Source organism: Sminthopsis crassicaudata, chromosome 2 (genome assembly GCF_048593235.1).
Source record: "Sminthopsis crassicaudata isolate SCR6 chromosome 2, ASM4859323v1, whole genome shotgun sequence".
Lineage (NCBI taxonomy): Eukaryota > Metazoa > Chordata > Mammalia > Dasyuromorphia > Dasyuridae > Sminthopsis > Sminthopsis crassicaudata.
In genome coordinates this window covers 333,999,540-334,021,386 of record NC_133618.1, presented here as the reverse complement: position 1 = coordinate 334,021,386, position 21,847 = coordinate 333,999,540, and the positions used below count along the sequence as shown (strand labels likewise).

Below are 21,847 nucleotides of genomic sequence, written 5' to 3'. Positions count from 1 at the left end.
CTCTGGGGGGGAAGAACCATGAACTCCATAACCTTCATTAAAGGAGGAATTCACTTTAGAACATCTTATTTCTCACATAGCTATACTACTTTGGAATTTTTCTGACTTTTCCACTATGCCCCTCTGTTCCCTATTCTTCATCTCCACCCTCTTTTCAGTTTTGTTTTGTGTGCTGTAATTTCCCCATTAGATTGTAAGTTCTTTGAGTGCAAAGTGTCATTCTTTTTTTTTTGTATTTGTTTCACTAGTGCTAAGCATAAAGTGCTTTGTAAATGTTCACTGACTGAATATATGATATATAACATACCACATTATCTTTCTATCTTTTACATAAGAAGAATATGAGATGTTTTATCAAATACTGGGCCAAAATCTAGATAATCAAGAGCATTTATTAAAAATTGCTAAAGGAGAAGAATACATTTATTATGTATTATTAAAAAATTATTAGGATATTTTAAAAAAGGACCATTGCTTTCAAGGAACATTTACATATACACAATACATACACACACACACACACACACACACACACACACACACACACACATATATACACACACACACATGCACAACACAATTATGTAAAATATAAACATCATAATATGTAAGTTCTATTTGAATTGAGGTTTGAAAAGAATTAGGCATGTGAGGTAGAGGTAAAGAGGGAGTCCATTCAAAGGATATGGGACAATTTTTTTAAAAGCATGGAGATAGGAGAAGGAATGTTTTATGAAGTACAGCTAAGAAGGTCAATTTGAATGGACCATAGTTCATGCAGGGGAGTAATGTATAATAAAGCTGTAAAGCTATGTTATAAAAGAAATGAACCAGTTCTGAAAGGCTTTAAATACTAAACAAACGAATTTGTACTCCAATTTTAATAGCAATCACTGGAGTTGCTTTGGCAATTGAGTAGAGAATGGATTGAAGAGAAGAGAGACTTGAAGATGAGATTCTTCATTAGAAGGCTATTGTAAATCATCTAGGCAAGAGGTAATGAAGATGTACATTTTTTTTTTTTTTTTAAGGAGAATGTAGAAAAGATAAGATATAGGTCATAATTAAACTGGATAAATTGAAAGAGCTAAATTGCCTTTAGGAAACAATACTTTTTTTTTTTTAATGACCCATATTTCTTCTGGAAACAAAGGCTTATCTTTTAAATACCAATACTCTATTGGTATTATCGTATGGCCCTGAGACATGGAACACTACTATCTCTGAAATGAAAATGAATACCACATAAGAAAGCAGAGGAAAGATTCATAGTTAGTGTAAGCAAGTTGTAACATAAGCAATAAGGAACTTTGAAGAAGAACAGAACTTTTGAGAAAAAAAAAGTCATTAAAGTATGAAAGAGAAAAAATATGGACTAGTCATATGACAAGGGCCAGGGATAGGCTTAATGCTCCAGTGATATCTTCTTGATATCAGGAGAAAGTGAGGATGGTCTCTAGAATATTGAATGGATCCCTGATAATGAACTTATAAGAAGACATGGATAAGAGTTGCCTGGATGGGAAGGCAAAGGTGAATTGTGAGCTAAATCACTGCATGACAATTCAAGTTGATGACACCACCAATCATCTGAGTGTTTGAATATTCCCAGTTGTCAAACTCACAGCAGATGTTTAATAAATGCTAGTTGAGTTGATCACTGATAAATATAAGACAAAATATATTTGGGTTTCTGAAAGGTTTTGTATTTAATTTTATAAGAAACATTTATAAGAAATTTATAAGAAACATTTTTTAAATTAGGAAAACACAATATGATACTATTAAAAATATGGTTTAGGTGAAATATATGCTAATTACACAAGTGATTCATGGGCCATATTAAAATTATTGTTGAGAGACAGCAAAATATGGTAGAAGTAGTACTTGACTTGAAGCAAGAGACCTAGGCTGGAATCCTGGCTAAAATGTTAATTAACTGTATGACAATGGCCAAACATTACACTTCTCTGACACTGGCTAGATATACTAAAAAATGTTATGAGGCAATTGTTTTTTGCATATGAAAGTATTATTTAAATAAATGATTATGATGATGATGTTTGTCACAGGAATAACTTGTTTTTTTTCAATAGGATTGTTTGTGCATGGACATGAACTTAACCCTGTTCAAAATGACAAGATATCTATCATTTAAACAGATTAAAGTTTGACTGGACCTTCTTTGGTGTGGCTTTTTGAGATAATCATCTAAAGTTTTTTCTTTTTTTTTTTTTTCTTTTTTTTATTTTATTTTATAATTATAACTTTTTTTTTGACAGTACATATGCATGGGTAATTTTTTATAACATTATCCCTTGCACTTACTTCTGTTCAGATTTTTTCCCTTCCTCCCTCAACCCCCTCCCCCAGATGGCAGGCAGTCTTATACATGTTAAATATATTACAATATATTCTAGATACAATATATGTGTGTAGAATCAAATTTCTTGTTGCACAGGAAGAATTGGATTCAGAAGGTAAAAATAACAGTTTACACTCATTTCCCAGTGTTTCTTTTCTGGATGTAGCTGATTCTGTCCATCATTAATCAATTGGAATTGGATTAGCTCTTCTCTATGTTGAAGATATCCACTTCCATCAGAATACATCCTAGTACAGTATCAGTGTGGAAGTGTATAATGATCTTCTGGTTCTGCTCGTTTCACTTAGCATCAGTTGATGTAAGTCTCTCCAAGCCTCTCTGTATTTCACCTGTTGGTCATTTCTTACAGAACAATAATATTCCATAACATTCATATACCATAATTTACCCAACCATTCTCCAATTGATGGACATCCATTCACCTTCCAGCTTCTAGCCACAATGAAAAGGGCTGCCACAAACAGTTTGGCACATACAGGTCCCTCTTTCCCTTCTCTAGTAGTTCCTTGGGATATAAGCCCAGTAGTAGTATGGCTGGGTCAAAGGGTATGCACATTTTGATAACTTTTTGGGCATAATTCCAGATTGCTCTCCAGAATGGTTGGATTCTTTCACAACTCCACCAACAATGCATCAGTGTCCCAGTTTTCCCACAGCCCCTCCAACATTCATCATTATTTGTTCCTGTCATCTTAGCCAATCTGACAGGTGTGTAATGATATCTCAGAGTTGTCTTAATTTACATTTCTCTGATCAATAGTGATTTGGAACACTCTTTCATATGAGTGGAAATAATTTTAATTTCATCATCTGAAAATTGTCTGTTCATATCCTTTGACCATTGATCAATTGGAGAATGGCTTGATTTCTTATAAATTAAAGTCAATTCTCTGTATATTTTGGAGATGAGGCCTTTATCAGAACCTTTAACTGTAAAAATGTTTTCCCAATTTGTTACTTCCCTTCAAATCTTATTTGCATTAGTTTTGTTTGTGCAGAAACTTTTTAATTTGGTGTAATCAAAATTTTCTATTTTGTGATCAATAATGGTCTCTAGTTCTCCCTTGAACACAAACTCCTTCCTCCTCCACAAGTCTGAGAGGTAAACCATCACCTGTTCCTCCAATTTATTTATGATTTCGTTCTTTATGCCTAAATCTTGGACCCATTTTGATCTAATCTTAGTATGTGGTGTTAAATGTGGGTCCATGCCTAGTTTCTGCCATACTAATTTCCAGTTTTCCCAGCAGTTTTTGTCAAATAATGAATTCTTATCCCAAAATTTGGGATCTTTGGGTTTGTCAAACACTAGATTGCTATTTTTATTCACTATCTTGCCCTGTGAACCTAACCTATGCCACTGATCAACTAGTCTATTTCTTAGCGAATACCAAATGGTTTTGGTGACTGTTGCTTTATAATATAGCTTTAAATCAGGTACAGCTAGACCACCTTCCTCTGACTTTTTTTTCATTAGTTCCCTTGCAATTCTCGACCTTTTATTCTTCCATATGAATTTTGTTGTTATTTTTTTCTAGGTCATTAAAATAGTTTCTTGGGAGTCTGATTGGTATATCACTAAATAAATAGATTAGTTTGGGGAGTATTGTCATCTTTATTATATTTGCTCGGCCTATCCAAGAGCACTGAATGTCTTTCCAATTATTTAAATCTGACTTTATTTTTGTGGCAAGTGTTTTGTGATTTTTCTCATATAATTCCTGACTATTCTTTGGTAGATGGATTCCCAAATACTTTATACTCTCAACATTTGTTTGGAATGGAATTTCTCTTTGTATCTCTTGCTGTTGCATTTTGTTGGTGATATATAAGAATGCTGAGGATATATGTGGATTTATTTTGTATCCTGCCACTTTGCTAAAATTCTGAATTATTTCTAATAGCTTTTTAGCAGAGTCTTTGGGGTTCTCTAAGTATACCATCATGTCATCTGCGAAAAGTGATAATTTGATTTCCTCATTTCCTACTCTAATTCCTTGAATCTCTTTCTCGGCTCTTATTGCCGAGGCTAGAGTTTCGTGTACTATATTGAATAGTAATGGTGATAGTGGACAACCTTGTTTCACTCCTGATCTTACAGGGAAAGGTTCTGGTTTATCACTATTACATATGATGTTTACTGAAGGTTTTAAATATATGCTCCTTATTATTTTAAGGAATAGTCCATTTATTCCTATACTCTCAAGCGTTTTTAGTAGGAATGGATGTTGGATTTTATCAAATGCTCTTTCTGCATCTATTGAGATGATCATATGGTTTTTATTAATTTGATTATTAATATGGTCAATTATACTAATAGTTTTCCTAATATTAAACCAGCCCTGCATTCCTGGTATAAATCCCACTTGGTCATAGTGTATTATCCTGGGGATGATTTTCTGAAGTCTATTTGCTAATATCTTATTTAAGATTTTAGCATCAATATTCATTAAGGAAATTGGTCTATAGTTTTCTTTCTCAGTTTTCAATCTACCTGGTTTAGGTATCAGTACCATGTCTGTGTCATAGAAGGAATTTGGTACGACTCCTTCAATCCCTATTTTTTCAAACAGTTTACATAGCATTGGAGTTAGTTGTTCTTTAAATGTTTGGTAGAATTCACATGTAAATCCATCTGGTCCTGGGGACTTTTTCTTAGGAAGTTGGTTAATAGCTTGATCTATTTCTTTTTCTGAGATGGGACTATTTAGACTACTTACTTCTTCCTCTGTTAATCTGGGCAAGCTATATTTTTGAAGATATTCTTCCATTTCATTTAAGTTATCGAATTGATTGGCATAAAGTTGAGCAAAGTAGCTCCTATTGTTCTAATTTCCTCTTCATTAGTGGTGAGTTCACCCTTTTCATTTTCAAGACTAACAATTTGCTTTTTCTCTTTCCTTTTTTTAATCAGGTTTACTAAGGGTTTGTCTATTTTGTTGGTTTTTTCATAGAACCAACTCTTAGTTTTATTAATTAATTCAATAGTTTTTTTACTTTCAATTTTATTAATCTCACCTTTTATTTTTTGAATTTCAAGTTTTGTGTTTGTCTGGGGGTTTTTAATTTGTTCCTTTTCTAGCAATTTGAGTTGTAAGTCCAATTCATTGGCTCTCTCTTTCTCTATTTTATGCATGTAGGCCTGTAGAGATATAAAACTTCCCCTTATTACTGCTTTGGCTGTATACCACACATTTTGGTATGATGTCTCATTATTGTCATTCTCTTGGGTGAAGTTATTAATTATGTCTATGATTTGCTGTTTTACCCAATCATTCTTTAGTATAAGATTATTTAGTTTCCAATTATTTTTTGGTCTATTTTCCCCTGGCTTTTTATTAAATATAATTTTGATTGCATTATGGTCTGAAAAGGATGCATTTACTATTTCTGCCTTACTGCATTTGATTTTGAGGTTTTTATGCCCTAGTATATGATCAATTTTTGTATAGGTTCCATGAACTGCTGAGAAGAAAGTATACTCATTTCTGTCTCCATTTAGCTTTCGCCAATGATCTATCATATCAAAATTTTTTAGTATTCTATTTACCTCTTTGACTTCTTTCTTATTTATTTTGTGGTTTGATTTATCTAATTCTGAGAGTGCAAGGTTGAGATCTCCCACTATTATAGTTTTGCTATCTATTTCCTTTTGCAGCTCTCTTAATTTCTCTTTTAAGAATTTAGATGATGCACCACTTGGTGCATATATGTTTAATATTGATACTGCTTCATTATTGATGCTGCCCTTTAGCAGGATATAATGCCCTTCCTTATCTCTTTTAATTAGATCAATTTTTGTTTTTGCTTGATCTGAGATGAGGATGGCTACTCCAGCTTTTTTGGTTTTGCCTGAAGCATATAATAGATTCTGCTCCACCCTTTTACTTTTAGTTTGAATGTCTCACCCTGTTTCAGGTGTGTTTCCTGTAAACAACATATAGTAGGATTCTGACTTTTAATCCAGTCTGCTAACTGCTTCCTCTTTATGAGGCAGTTTGCCCCATTCACATTTATGGTTAGAAGGACTAATTCTATATTGCTTGCCATCCTATTAACCCCTGCTTATGCTTTTCCCCTTTCCTTCCCTCTTACCCCCCTACCCAGTATTAAACTGGTGAACACCACTTGCTTTTCACAGCCCTCCCTTTTTAGGATCCCTCCCCCCACCTTAAAGATCCTCCCCTTATTTTACCCCTTTTCCTCCAAATTTCTGTATTCCCTTCCCCTTAGTTTACTCCTTCCCTTTCACTTTTCACTTTTTTATGATATAATTTCCTTTCCACCTCTAGTTTCTAAGACAAATTGTACATATGTTCTTTACATATTTTTTTGGCAGAAGTATAGTTCTCAAGATTTCTTTTTACCTTTTTAGAAATCTCTTGAGTTCTGTATTGGAAGATCAAGCCTTTTATGTAGGTCTGGTTTTTTCATCAAAAATAGATGGAATTCATTTATTTTGTTAAATGTCCATCTTCTTCCCTGGAAAACGATGCTCATTCTTGCTGGGTAAGTTATTCTTGGCTGCATACCAAGTTCCTTAGCCTTTCGGAATATCATGTTCCAGGCCCTTCGTTCTTTTAATGTGGACGCTGCTAGATCCTGGGTTATCCTATCTGAATTGCTTTTTTCTAGCAGCTTCCAATATCTTTTCCTTTGTCTGATGGTTCTTGAACTTGGCCACTATATTTCTTGGCGTTTTGAGTTTAGGGTCCCTTTCAGTAGGTGATCAATGAATTTTTTCAATGTCTATTTTACCCTCTGTTTCCAGAACGTCTGGGCAGTTCTCTTTGATAATTTCCTCGAAAATAGTGTCCAAGCTCTTTTTTTCCTCACATTTTTCAGGGAGTCCGATTATTCTCAAATTGTCTCTCTTGGATCTGTTTTCCAGGTCTGTTGTCTTTCTGATAAAGTACTTGACATTCTTTTCAATGGTTTCATTTCTCTGGTTTTGCTTCACTACCTCTTGGTTTCTCCTTGAGTCATTCATTTCCACTTGTTCCAGTCTATTTTTCAATGATGTATTTTCTTCACTCACTTTTTTTATATCTCTTTGTAATTGTCCAATTGAGTTTTTATCTTCTATGGAATTTTTTTCCAGTTTATTTTTTAGAGAGCTGTTTTCTTTTTCCAGCTCACTAATCCTGTTTTCCTTGGAGTTGTTTACCTTTTCCAGCTCACTAATCTTGTTTCTCAATGATTTGATTTCTTTATCCACTCTGTCTTTGAATGCATGGGATGACTTCTCCAGGCTCTCTTGCCAAGCTTCCCTTTCCTTTTCCCATTTCTCTTCCAGCTCTCTTGTGAGAGCCTTTTTGATTTCCTCTATGAGATTCTTTTGTATTGAGGAGCAGCTCATATCCCCCTTAGGGGATTCCTCTGGGGATAGTCTGTTTTTAGTCTCCTCAGTGTTTGAAGTCTGCTCTCTCTCCATACAAAAGCTGTCAATGGTTAGAGCCCTTTTGAATTTTTTGTTCATTTTGTCAAAGTAGGAATCGAAGAAAACAAATTGACAAGAGAAACAATAGGTCTGTTTTGGGGGGGGATGGGGCTGGATGGTATTAATGGGCTTCCTCTACAGACTGGGGGTAGGGCAGCAGAGAGCCACTAACAGAACAGCAATGACTGTACTGAGTCTGCGCTCTGAGGCTCTGAGAACTCGCTGAGTCAGTCCAGGTAGGGGTTGGGGGTGGCCGGGTTCTGAGAGACGCTGGCTTTCTGGGGTTTTAATCTTCACCTCCGGTGTTTACACCCTCTCCGCTGCTCCTAGCTTGCTGCCAAGACGGAGTATCCACACTGGGGAAAAAGTCTTTTTGCAGAAACGTCAGAGATCGTACCCCTCCCCCTCTGGTCTGAGCTGTGTGAGCTACCTGTCTCGCTCTGGCTTGCCTGCCCTCAGTCTGCGCCCAGTCTGATTGACCCTCCCCCCGAGCAAACACAGACCTTTTCTGACGACTTTCAAGGATGTCTTCTCTTGGTAATTATTTGTGGATTTCTTTCTGGGTCAAGCATTAAGTCTGAGGCTTGTCATGAAGTAAGTTCTGAGAGACAATGAGGAGCTCAAGCAGCTGTCTGCCTCCATGCCGCCATCTTGGCCGGAAGTCCCATCTAAAGTTTTTTCAATGGCTTTCTTCACCATTCGTTACTCAGATGCAAACATTCAACTATCACTTGGACACTAATATCATTTAGTACTAGCTTAGAAATATTTGAAAGAGAAGACAAACCCAAAGATCCAGATGGGCCATCATCAAGGAACAGACTAGAACAAGTTCTGGTCCCTAAATACTAATCACATATAGATACTCATAAACTGATCAGACTAGCTCTAAGTGTTTCTCAGCAGTTGTTTTTCTTAGGTAATCTTCCCTAAAGCCCCTCATCCCCACCCCATTCCCCACCCCATTAGCGTTTTCATCAATTACTTCCATATGATATGGAAATGATTTTGTCTGTAGATAATCTCTAGCCCTTGAAAACTAGAATAAGCAAATTCTAAGTAATTTAAAGAAACCATATATTTTTAAATTTATATGTAATCTGGAACTAAGAACTCGGATTCACAATTTAGTACTGGAAAAACAAATGGCCTAGATCAGAAGTCCCATAGTGTATACCTAAGCCAACAATGAAAATTGGAAAAGAGGGTATTTCATCTTAGAACAACAACATTAGACTTCCATCTCTCTTCCGGTGATTAAGAACTACAAATACATATAGAGAAAGGAAGTGTATGTATAAAACTCTAAACCTTATCATTTCTATAATCACCATGTTACTTCTGATTCAACTTAAATATGACAAATTATAATTGGAGGTAATCAATGATCTTATATCCTTGTATAAATAATAGTGAAGATAATTAATTAGTTCCATTTATAATTAGCATGAGAGACAGCACTATGTACTAGATAGAAAGCTGGCCTTACAGCCATGAAGACCTAGGTTCAAGTCCTCATTTTAATACATATGGGTATAATGCTGAGCAAGTCAATAAAAAAAGAATTATTAAGCACCTATTATGTTGTAGTCATTATACTAAATACTAGGGAAACTGAGTAAAAACAGTTACTTCCAACAAGGAACTCACATGGGCGAGACAATGTATATATTAAGAAAATACCAATATATAAACAAAAATAGTTGGGAGATGATCTCCAAGGTAACATCACTAGTACCTAGGAAGACCAGGGAAAGTTTCCTGAAGAAGATGAGATCTGAGCTGAGTCATGAAGGAGATCAGGAAAACTAAGAGATTAAAAGTAAAGTAGAAGGGAATTCTAGTTATGGAATTGAAATTGAAAAGCATTCCAAGTATGAACCAGGAGATGAAGGGTTGTGTGTGAAGAATAGCAATTAGAAGGATATTGCAACAATCCTGATAACAGATGATGAGGCTCTTAAGTAAGCTGGAGGCTATGTGAATGTAGAAAATGTAATACATAGGAAAGATTTTGTGAGGGTAGAAATGACAAGCTTTGACAACTGATTGGACATATGGAATGAATGAGAATGAGGAATTAAGGATGACACTGGGGATAATGGAAATTCCTGAGGAGTAATAGAGAAATTTGGAAGAAGGAAAGGTTTGGTGGGGAATGTTCTTGAATTATGTTTTGGATGAGTTTGAGATCTCTTTGGGGCAAAGTGTTTATGATTTCTGAGGGGCAGCTGGTGATGGGAGACAATAACTCAGGAGAGGGATCAGGGCTGGATACTAGCTCTAGGAATTACCTGCATGTAGACAATAACCCACCAACTTACAGATGGTTTGTTTTTATATTAACCACTTAATTCCTCAACCTATTCCTCCATTCCATCTCAGCCACACAATGATGGCCATATCTTTGATCTTTCCATAATCCACAAATGTACCACCTCCATGTTCAAGAATTCTGAAATCTCCTTATCTGCTTGCAATCTATTAGTGCTTCCCTTAGTAATCTCCCAGATCCCCTCTCCTGCACTTAACCCTGCTTCCGTCTTTTCCCCATCTTGATCCCTTGGTGAAGCAACTTTAACTCGACACTGTCTTGATGGCTAACCTTATTTCCTTCCAAGACTAACCCCTCTCTCTATCAAGTGATCCCATTTCATCACATCTTCTCGACAGACTGCCCCTTTGTCATCCTTACTATCACTTATTTTCAATCTCTCTCTCTTATCTACTGGCTCATTTCCTACTGTTTACAAAGATTTCCAAGTCTTCTTAAAAACCTCACTGTTTCTCCTAACAATGCCATATAGCTCTTCTGCCTTTGTGGCTAAACTCTCCTAATTATTTTCTTAAAAGCTTAAATCCAGCTTCCAGGCTCATCAATCCACAGAAACCGCTCCCTCCAAAATTATCAATCTCTTAATTGCCTTTTTTCAATCAATTCTCCTTAATCTTTTTTGTAGCCTTTGACACTATTGGTCACACTCTTTTCCTTGATCTGCCCTCAGAAACCAGCTGTGTAACACCAGACAAGTCACTTTGTTTACCTTAGTTTTCTCATCTGTAAATGGAGATAATAGTATTTACCTCTCAGAGTTATGAGTATCAATGCCTGGTACACAGTGTTAAACAATGTTTGTTGTAGTTGCTGTTCTTTCCAGGTTTTTAGGATACCACTCTCTTCTGGTTTTCCTACCTATCTGGGAGCTTCTTCTGAGTTTCTTATTCTGGATTCTCAGAACCTTTAACTATAGGTTTCTCCCAGGATTTTATCTCAAGTTATTTTCTTTTCTCTATATACTATTTCATATAATCTTCAATTCAATAGAAATGGTCTCCTCTCTATTCTGTGAACAAGACACTCAGTCTCTCCATTCCAAGTGTTCCTTCTGGCTGTCCTCTGGAATGTCCTCCCTCCTCATCTCCCATATTTGTCTTAACTAGCTTCCTTTAAATCCCAAGGAAAATCCCATCTTTTTTTCCCCAACCCCTCTTAATTCTTAGTGTCTTTTCTTTTCTTTCTTTCTTCCTTTTTTTTTTTTTTTTTCTGAAGCAATTGGGTTAAGTGACTTGCCCATTGCCACACAGCCAGAAAGTGTTAAGTGTCTGAAGGAAGATTTGAAATCAGGTCCTCCTGACTTCAGGGCTGGTGCTCTATCCACTATACCACTAGAATATTGTCTAGTGCTGCAGGGAGGTCAAGATGTATGGACATTGAGAAAAAGTAGATTTGGAAATTAGGACATTAATGATTATTGAATCTTTCAGTGCTGGTCCAGTCTTTTCATCTCTTATCAGAAAAGGTACTAATTTGAATTGATAGAGGAAGTTCCTTACTGGGAGCTCCCTATATTGATGAAGACACAGGTTCTATAAAAATCAAGTATAGTGATTATGAGAGAGTGACTATGCCTAGGCTGGTGCTCATAGCATTCAATATAATATGATACAATAAACCTTTATTAAAGTGCCTATAAACTTCTAGGGACTGTGCTAAGAAAGATTCTTTGTCCTCAAGGTATTTATAGTCTAATAGAAGATAAAAAACAAAAGAAAAATGGAAAGGAAAGGTGGTGTAAGGCAACAGGGGGAAAATGAAAATTTGTCTTAAGATTCTGAGCTCTCTTTAAATTGAGGCTTTGGAAGGAGGTTTTTGTTTTGACCTTCAGACCTCCAATCAGAGAGGCAAAGGCAACTGAAGTTACTGATGTAAATACCAAAGAGAAGCATCATGTCTCCCTAAAGAGTCTCTATAGGTGCCTAATGATGGCAGCTGGTAGGACATGTGTGACTAGGATTGGTAAATTACACTGACTGCCCTAAGTCTGGTGTTAAAACAAATAAACAACAGCCACAAAAAACCAACCAAACAAAAACAAAACTGTAGAGGACCACAGATATTGGGGAACTCTGGAGAAGTATACTTGAAACAAGGTGTAAACTTAGTGAAATTGATGAGATGATGGTTCTCCAGTATTCATATACTCAGTACTTAGCATGGTGATGTAATGGTTCTCTAGGTCACAACAATGCAATATACTGTAACGATGTAATTGTAATAGAGTAAAAACTAAGGACAAAGTCAGACTGAGAGGGAGACTGGTTGAGACTGGAAGGCTCTCAGATTGCTGCAGGGGACTGGCTCAGACTGAGACTGGGTCAGACTATGACAGACGCAGACTGTGTAAGAGACAATAATGACTTTGGACTATTCTTGTCCATTCTCATGGTGAGACTTGCTGAGTCTAAGGCCCTTCTGGAGAACCTCCAGAAAGCTAGCCCGAACATTACACAAAACAACCACTGCTATTTTTAATAATTTTTACATATATTTATTCAGGCTGTCTATGATTGATGTTATATGATAAATTAAAAATAATGGACAAAGTTAAGAAACTAGTATTAAGAGAAATTGGTAAATGCTTCTTGTAGAAAATAGGATTTTTAGCTGAGATTTGAAGGCAGGAGTCAGAAATCAGATTTGAGGAAGAAAAGCATTCCAAATGTGGGAAAGCCAATAAAAATGCCTGGAATTGGGAAATGGAATGTCTAGTTCTAAGAAGAGCAAGGAGGCCAGTGTGACTAGATTGAAGAGTTTGTGACACAGTATAAGGTGTGAAAAGATTGGAAAAGTGGAGTTTCAGGTTATAAAGGACCTTGAATACCAAAAGGAAGATTTTATATTTGATCTTGGAGATGATAGGGGGCATGAGAAAATCTTATTTTCTTTCAAAAAATCTTTTTGACAGCTGAGTGGCGGGTAGATTAGTGTAGGGAAAGAGTTGTGGCAAGCAGACCAATCAGCAGGTTTTTGCAATAGTTTAGGTATGAGGTACTGAGCACCTATGGATGATCTTGATATCTGATTGGAAATGAAGAGGTGGTGAGAGTTGTTTTTAATTAATGTAGTTTTGTTGCATTCATACACATACCTTCCTATTATGTTGCAAAGTATTAGACAGTAATACCATAGGAAGATTCAACAGTGGGTCATAAGTTAGAGAAAATTGTAGCTGTCATAACAAAACTCATAGAGGTTTTGTTCTTTAAATAGAAAAATTAATGTATTTCAAAGATTTATGTTTATATTTTGTTGATTTGCTATCTTTAAATCTGTATTTGTTTTTGCTTTCACTTTTGCCATAGGGAAATATGAGTGGGAAAAAAAAAAACCTGTTTATTCTGGTATTAATAAACTTTGAGGCAATGAATTAAGTATTCTTCTGTATTTCTTTCTTTCTTTTTCTGAGGCAATTGGGATTAAGTGGCTTAACCAACCTCACACAGCTAAGAAGTGTTAAGTGTGTGAGCCAGATTTGAACTCAGGTCCTCCTGAATTCACGGGCTGGTGCTCTATCCACTGCACCTCCTAGGTGCCCTTTTCTTTGTACATAAAACCTACATTTTTCTCTTTCTGTCCATCTATGAGCCTAACCAAACTATATAACAAAAATCTAAATGTAACAAGGAATAAATAATTTCTAAAATATCAGAATTCCATGGATTTAGATTCAAACTTCAATTATACTTTTTGTAAAGTGAGGAATGCATGTATTACTCTCCATTTTAGCATAAATACATGTGAGACTGATAAAATAATCAGGAAAAGGAAAAAAAAAATTAGCTTAAGCTTTATGGAAAATAAGAAGTCACTGAACCATGGCAATATTTCTTACATTTGTCCCCAACTCTTTTTTTATTATTATTCCCATTATTATTATTCCAGGGTCTAATTACCTTTTATCTAGAATACTGCAAATCTCTTATCTAGTATACCTGTCTCCAGTCTTATTGTGCTTCAAATTCAATGACTTTCTACTGAATTAAGTTTAAATCTTTTAAGGTGGCATTCAAGCCTCTCCATAGTTTGGTATAATTTTTTTTAAAAAAATTTCTTTATCTTGTGCTATTTCCTTCTATAAAATCTATGTGCCAAACAAATTGGACTTCTGCTGTTCTTTGTATAAATCTTATGATTTATGCTTATGCTAAGATTCTTTGTACCATTTTCTTAATTAAGAATACTTTTTTTCTCTTGTTCCTAAGTCTGCCTGCTGAAATTTTATCATCCTTCAAACTTATGTGACTTTTTCCCATCTAAGACCTAGTTTCCCTCCCATTTCTTTCTAAGTATCTTAATAACACTCTATTTGTCTTTTTCTTCTCATATAACCTTAAGTTACAGTTATTTGCATGTGTCCTTATCTCCTCTACTCAACTGGAAGCTATTTGAAGGAAGAAAAAAAGTCTTGATTTATGTGTTTCTGCCAAAACCTACAATAGTAACCTGCACATAAGAGGTACTAAATTAATGTTTACTTTGCTGAAGAATTGCTAACATCATGTTTCTAAAAAGGTTCTTATATATATGAAAAGAACTTGATTTTTTTTATATGTAATGATAACAATAGAATCATAGATCTAGATAGAGCTAGAAAGGAACTCAAAGATCATCTAGTTTCCTTATTTCATCCATGAGGAAATGGAGGACTAGAGAAGTTAGGTAGGTGACTTGGCAGTGAGGGGCAAAACAGGACTTGAACCTTGATGTTTAATTCTTAAATTCTCTTTCATTGTACCATGATGTTCAGAATCAGGTTAAAGTAATCTGTTTTTAGACTAATTTCTGCAAAGGAAGTGCAATAATATCCAATTACTTCCTCTGTTATTTTTCTTAGGTATAAATATTCATTCCTAATCTTCAAGAGAAGTCATTTCAATACTTATGCTAAAAGAAAAATATATATATAACAAAACATTAATTTTTCATTGGCTTTCTTATATGTATTTTTTCATTGTGAATTTTCATTATCTGTATGAGTATATAATTTATTTCTGCCTTGATTTTTTTCATTATATAAACAAATAAAATACCTTTTAGTTTACATTAAGATAGATCGCCAATTCGATATAGAAGCTAATAAAAAGGCAAGTTAGAGATGAGTATGTTTTCATGTTAGTCTCTTTTTCTCTGCTCGAAGAACCTGGTTCTTCCCTTATTGTTAACTAAAATAACGTCTGTACAACAAGAGGAGAATGGAAGACAAATAGGTCAGTGAAACTTATTAAGTTTAAAGGAATGACTATAAAGTTCTGAGCAGCAGGAATGAAAGGTAACTGCTGTCAAGGTTGGAGAGCCTACCGCAATTTTGACAGGAGAAACAGGGCAGAGTGTAAAATAATGAAATCCTGGCTCAGATGATTAATTGATCTAGTCAGTGATGGATTTACTTTGTAGTGACACTAATTAATATGGCAGAGTCTATGGACAGTGAGTGTCAGTCGATAGTGAAGCAGAACTAAATTCCAGAATGCTGTCAGTGTCACCTTGGAACAGAGATCCATTCTTGGAGGCCTTAAACCTTTCACCTCTTGAACTCCACCTCAGGATATTGACTATCCTCATAGGTGAATGTCTCCTCTGACTTATTATTTCATATGGAATCCAAACCTGCTTCATTTTACTCCTTATTCCCCTGATACTTTCTTCCCAGCTGCATACCTTCAGTGTTTCCTTTGTCCTATTCTGTCTTGATTTCCAATTCTAGGAGCCATAATCAAATGAATATTGCCAATGATCCTGGAAAGGGTATATTAATCTACTCCAATAAATCTCTACTTATGATATCTCAAGCTATTGAAATCAGAATACCTGGCCACTACTCCATTAAATGTAGTCTCTCACATAAGAATGTAAAGACTTTGAGGACAGAAATTGTCTTTGCTATTGTGTTTGTAACCTCGGGATTTAATACAGTGTTTGGCACAAAGTAAATGCTTAATAAATGCTTTTTTATTCATTCATATGTGCAAATCATAATTCTATTTAACCTGAAGCTGCACTCAAGAAAAAAATTTTCCCTATTTGTTCAAAGACAATCTCCTTACTGCTTGTTTTCTAATTATATCTCTACTCTCTAAAGTTCTTTGGTATAAAAATAAAAACCCCAATTTTACATAATGCTGGTGATCATTTTAATAACTACCAATAGAATGACTAACCTGTCATTGAATGTGGTAAACTTTCAATGTGAAAGCACTCCAAGTGGCATTTAAGTTATAATCAGCATCAAACAATCTTCCTTCTGTAAGATACATCATTAATATAGAAGAAATTACTACTTCTGAATCATCAGCTCTTAGGATAGATGAAAAGATATACTTCTAGGCACTATATCTGATTAAGTGTGATTTTGCAAAGGACTTGATAGAAGGAAAGAATAAAATCTTTTGAGTAGTGGACATAGTCAAATGTAATCAATAAATAAAAAAGCATTTATTGTGTAAGTGAAAGACAGCGCTGTGAAAAGTATTAAGGATTCAAAAATCAAAGCAAAAAGTCTCCCTAGCTTTAAGGAACTTACATTCCAACAAGGAAGACCCCATGCGTGCACGTGCATGCACACACATGCACGTGCACCCCCCCACACATAGACACCATATAGAACAAATGGAAGGTGATTTTAGAGGGGGTTGTACTAGCAGCTAGGAGTATCTTGAAAAGCTTTCTGGAGGGGCTGGTGCTTGAGCTCAATCTTAAAAGAAACCACAGAGTCTGGGAATTGGAAGTTGGGAAAGAGAGAATGCCAAGGCTGGGGAAATACAAAAGCAAAGAGATGGGGCATGAGATGTTGTGTGGAAGGAACAGTAAGTTCCTATCCTGGGATAGCTAGATTGTAGAGCATGGTAGGGAATAAAGGAATCTGGAATGGTATGAAGCTACCAGTTGGGAAGAGCTTTAAATACCAAAACAAGGCACTTTATATTTGATTCTGGAAATAGAGAACCCCTAGAAATTATTGAGCAAGTGCCACTTTTTCTAACTTGTGGAAATTAGTAATACTAAATACAGCCATACCCTAGCTGTATTCATTTGGACTTCTCCATCAAACCCACCGTAGTTTTATCATTCTACAAGATTATGTCAGCCCTATACTTACATCTCATCAATCCTATGCTCCTGGGACTTCTCTGAATGAAGAGTGAAAAGCTTCTTCCCGAACTATCATTTAAGAAAGACTTATAGGATAGCTATCTCTTCCTACTCTGTTATACTATTTTGGACTTCTCCATTAGACTTTCACATCAGCAACCCCTTTCCCTCCACCCTTTTCAACTTCCTTTGATGTATTGTTTTTCTCCATTGCATTGTAAGCTTTTGAGGATAGGTATTATGCTTCTTTTTAAAAAAAATTATATGCCTGGTGATTAGCACAATGTCTAATACAGAACTTAATAAATGTTTACTGACTATTTGATTGAATTTCTGAAGCCTGATCTCCTACTTGATGAGACCTGGATAAAACTTTCAGGCCTCATCTGCTATTCAGACTTTTTCACCACAGTACAACATTCTTTGTCCTATCTTTACATTTACCATTCCCCTGCCCTTCTAACTTTAGATACTTTTAGATACATGTCACCATTCCTGCACAACTCACCCTCACCTTACAAAGAGGAAAGTTCCTAGTTTTATTAGGCAGTAAATACAGCACTAGGCCACTAATCAAGAAGACAGGCCCAGGTTCAGATGTGGCCTTAGACACTTATTAGCTATGTAAGTCACTTAATTTCTCTCTATCTCAGTTTCCTCACCTGCACAATGGAGCTTATAATATAAGCTTATAATATAGTACTGACTTCACAGAGTTATATCAAATGTAGTAATATTTGTAAAGTGTTCAGCACAGAGCTTATTATGTAATAGGCACTATCACCATCATCTTTTTTGCTGTCAGTGTTTTTGTATGGATAGCATTTAACATAGTTCCTAGTCTATAGTAAATGATGGCTCACTCTATCTATCTATCATAATTTTATTTATTTATGACCATAGCTTAGTATATTATTCTATGTCTATGTACAGGGAGAAGTAACTAAAACTTAAGCTCTTTTATGTACTCTAGAAGTCACCTTTTTGTCAGGTGCTCAAAACTGTTCTTAGGGCTGGAAGTATCATCTCATTGAGGATGTGGCTTAACTTCAAAGGGTATGTGATTGACCAATTAAAGGACAGAATACATATCCCATCCCACTCTCTTCATGATACCCAACTGAAGAGCTTATATGAAACATAGTTACACCTATCCTTTATCCATTTCAGTCCAGTATTCTCCTACATGAATTTCCCTCTCCTTCCCCTCCCCCCCAGTTGTTTAATTTCCCAAATTTCCCCAAATTAGCCCTTCAAAGCATTTTGGTACACCAGCTGCTTCTGCTAAGGTGCCATTGGAAAACTCTACCCCAAGATATTCACTGAGGGAAAAAAATTTGTGACCAGGGTACATGATCAAAAAAAATTTTTTTTAAAGATCACTGTTCTAAACCACCCATGAACTAATACCTTGATTTGTTCTGCTGTATTATTTCAGTTTACCTTCTACTCTGAACTATAAGATTGAAATTACAATTATACTATTTATGATGATGATTACTCATAATATTGTACCATTATTGATTAGTCTTTAAATCATAATTAGTACATATATTATGAGGATGTATATTTGACTTTTTTTCTGACCAAATCATCATGCATCAACACAATCTTTCCTGTGATCATTACTATTAAAAGCATTTTATTAATGACTTTTTTACCTCCACTAATTTTTCTTAAATATTTATATTAAAATATTATAGTATAGTAAATATTTATTTCTATTGCCTTTATAATAAAGTTCAAGTTCCACTGGAATACTTATTCACTCTCAAGCTCTATGCCGTGTCTTTTATGGGAATTCTTCTCTTTAAAGACTTCCTTCTTTGAAATGCTCTTATTCTTTCATTTCAAAGCAATGTCACCTTTCCAAGGCTACTGTTCTCTTTTGGCTTCTTCAGTATCACTGTTCTTGTACCTCAAACTTTTTCAACATTCATGCCATTTTAATTTCATTCTCTCTACTCTTTATTTTAGAATTTGAGTCCTTAAAAATTTTACTCTTTCATTTTCTGTAGTGTCTCTAAAAGTGTTTTTTTTTCCCTTCTCTCTTTATTACAAACACCCTTGGCTTTTTATTGAGATTACAATTACTGAATATTGTTAATTCCTCAACTATTCATTTTATTTCCATTAAGTCAAATGAAAAAAATTAAAAGATACTAAATAATAACAATGACTAGTTTTCTATCTTTTACTAAGAAAAAGGGCCTTACTTATAGTATCTATTCTTGAAACTTTCTGCATATCCTTAGATAGTACAGTTTTTTTTCTTTTATATTTGTTCTCCTTTAAATCTTTAGTAGAGAAAGCTAATTTTAGATTTTATACCTGTCATTTTCTAAATTCCAAACATAAGCTTCCAAACAACCAAAAATAGGGTGTTATTTCCCGGGCTTGTGCTTGCTGATCTCACTAACAATATCTTCACAGATTCTCATATTTGGACTTCAACTTGCATCTAAATTTGAGGGGAAAAAAGATTGCAAACTCTTAGTATAGAGAAATATGTTCTTTATATTCTTTGTAAGTACTAGAAAATTTTGCAAGTAATAGCAAAATATGCCAACTCTTTTTCCTATTCCCACCAAAAAAAAAAAAAAAGATATTTTAAAATGAAAGTAAAAGAGAAAGGATAATTGAAATATTCTTGGTATTGATAATATCAATAAAGAAACTATGCAGAAGCTGAGGAAAGAAATGATCTTATGAAAGGGAAAGGGTAATAAAAAAAAAAAACTACTATAATTTGTACTACAAAGAATTACTAAGAATTGAACTTATTCTAATTTGAGAAGATACTCTGAAGGGTTCCTTCCTCCCCCACCTTCCAGAATCACTAAAAAGGATAAAAGTGAGCAGAAACAATTCTCCTTTTAAGGGATTTTTTTTAAAGGATTATTTTTTTAAAATATTTAGCAAATGGAGAAAATATAAAATTATTCCATAAAAACTGAAATAAATGTTCAGAGTACATGATATGAAAAGGTAATTGATATAAAAGCAATGAAGAACTGGAGAAGTAGCTTTTTATTTCCAGATAAGGAGGTGACAAAAAAAGGAAGACAAATCTGAATTTAAAAGATAAACTATTAGGCTCTGATTAGCAAGATTTTAAAAACTTTCTATTATTTCTTTCTACCATGCTTAGAAAAATGCTTTTGAAAATAAAATATTAAGAGGTCAATAAAGGCCAGAGTGAGCAATGCCAATGAGATATCAGATGTAATGGACCATAAGGAGGCAATATAATCTAATCAACAAGTAGCAAAAGAACAGTATTAGAGACACAGGAGATGAATATAATGTCTTCAATGAACTGAAATTAGTCATATACAGTAAACCAGTAGATGAAACAACAGACAAGTTAATCCAGTCAAAAGGCTATCTCAAAGGATGTTCACCAAATGGAAATAGACAGGAGAGAAGACAGGTAGTCAGCATTTGGTTTTGGTATTACCCATTTTCCAATGGAGGGACATGGCAGGCAGGTAGAAAGCACAGCATTTGGCAGGTAATAATGCCAGAGAGTGGACAGGATTGCAGATAGGCAAAGCTGGGCAGTTTCTAGGAAGATGAAGCAGCTAATGGATATGGCAACATTGGGCCATTAGCAGATGGACAAAGCACCACTGAGAGAAGGCAAAAAATTTTGCAGGTGAGTGGGCAGCAGGATGATACAGCAACCAAAAGCAGTAAACACAAAGAAAGAAGAGCAAAAAGATGATCTCAGATTATGGGCAGATAGTGAGGTAGTACCTGGCTGTCAGCAAAAAAAAAACAAACAAAAAAACACACTACTTTTCAGGGAAAGGATGAGATTGAAGGTAAAACAACCTGATTGGGTTTTCTTCCATTCAGTAAATACCAATATATAAAAATCAATTGCATATGAGAACCCACAAGAGAACAGTACACAAATGGAAATAGCAGATGGATCTGAGCTTATGTTTAGGGATATAGAAACAATCCTATAACATAGGTACATAACAATCCACAAGGAAATTAAATAGATGAGGGAAATGGATCTGAGCATTGTTTTGAATGATGACAAAAAAACAACAACAAAACCAAAACACTAAAAAAATTATTAATTTAGAAATGATTGGCTGGGATTGAAGGCTTTGCTTACCCCTTTCTGGAGCCCACAAAATGGGAATGTTGGGAATTTCTGCAGCAGAAAAACAGAAAAGAAAAGGGATTTCTGACTCCCAGTTTGAGGAAAAGCAGGTCAAATTTTGGGCTGGGGTAACTGGTTCAGAGAAAATAAGAACCAGCCCGAACCTTTCTCTGCCCCAGAATCAAGTTATTTCTGAGAACTGGGAAAGGTTTGGGAAACCCTCATCCCACTACATCCCACAACTTTCCCCTTTTCACACTTACCTCCAGTGCAAACAGTCTCCCAGCAAGGAGATACTTGGGGAACACCCCTGTTTGCAGCATGGAAAGATTGGAGGATGAACTGCTAATGGTAGTTCCAGTTGTAGATCACTAGGATCCCCTTCACCTTTTATGAGGGAAAAGAGGTCAGACCTTACTACTGTCTAGTACTGATTGCTTCTTGGAAGATGGTAGAGGAGAATAACAGCAA

At 35.1% G+C, this 21,847-nt stretch overlaps 1 protein-coding gene across 13 annotated transcripts in view; it reads right to left on the bottom strand.

The window, feature by feature from the left end:
* The window catches only part of GPHN (gephyrin), a 762,070-nt gene that overhangs the window by 383,351 nt on the left and 356,872 nt on the right, over positions 1-21,847 (bottom strand). For 5 of the 13 annotated variants that reach the window (XM_074290409.1, XM_074290412.1, XM_074290421.1 and 2 more), the window contains exon 5: positions 21,389-21,427. The exons of the other annotated variants lie outside the window; for them this stretch is intronic. In XM_074290409.1, coding sequence (XP_074146510.1) covers positions 21,389-21,427 — 39 coding nt within the window. The remainder of the gene's footprint in view (positions 1-21,388; positions 21,428-21,847) is intronic. 13 annotated transcript variants of the gene reach the window in all.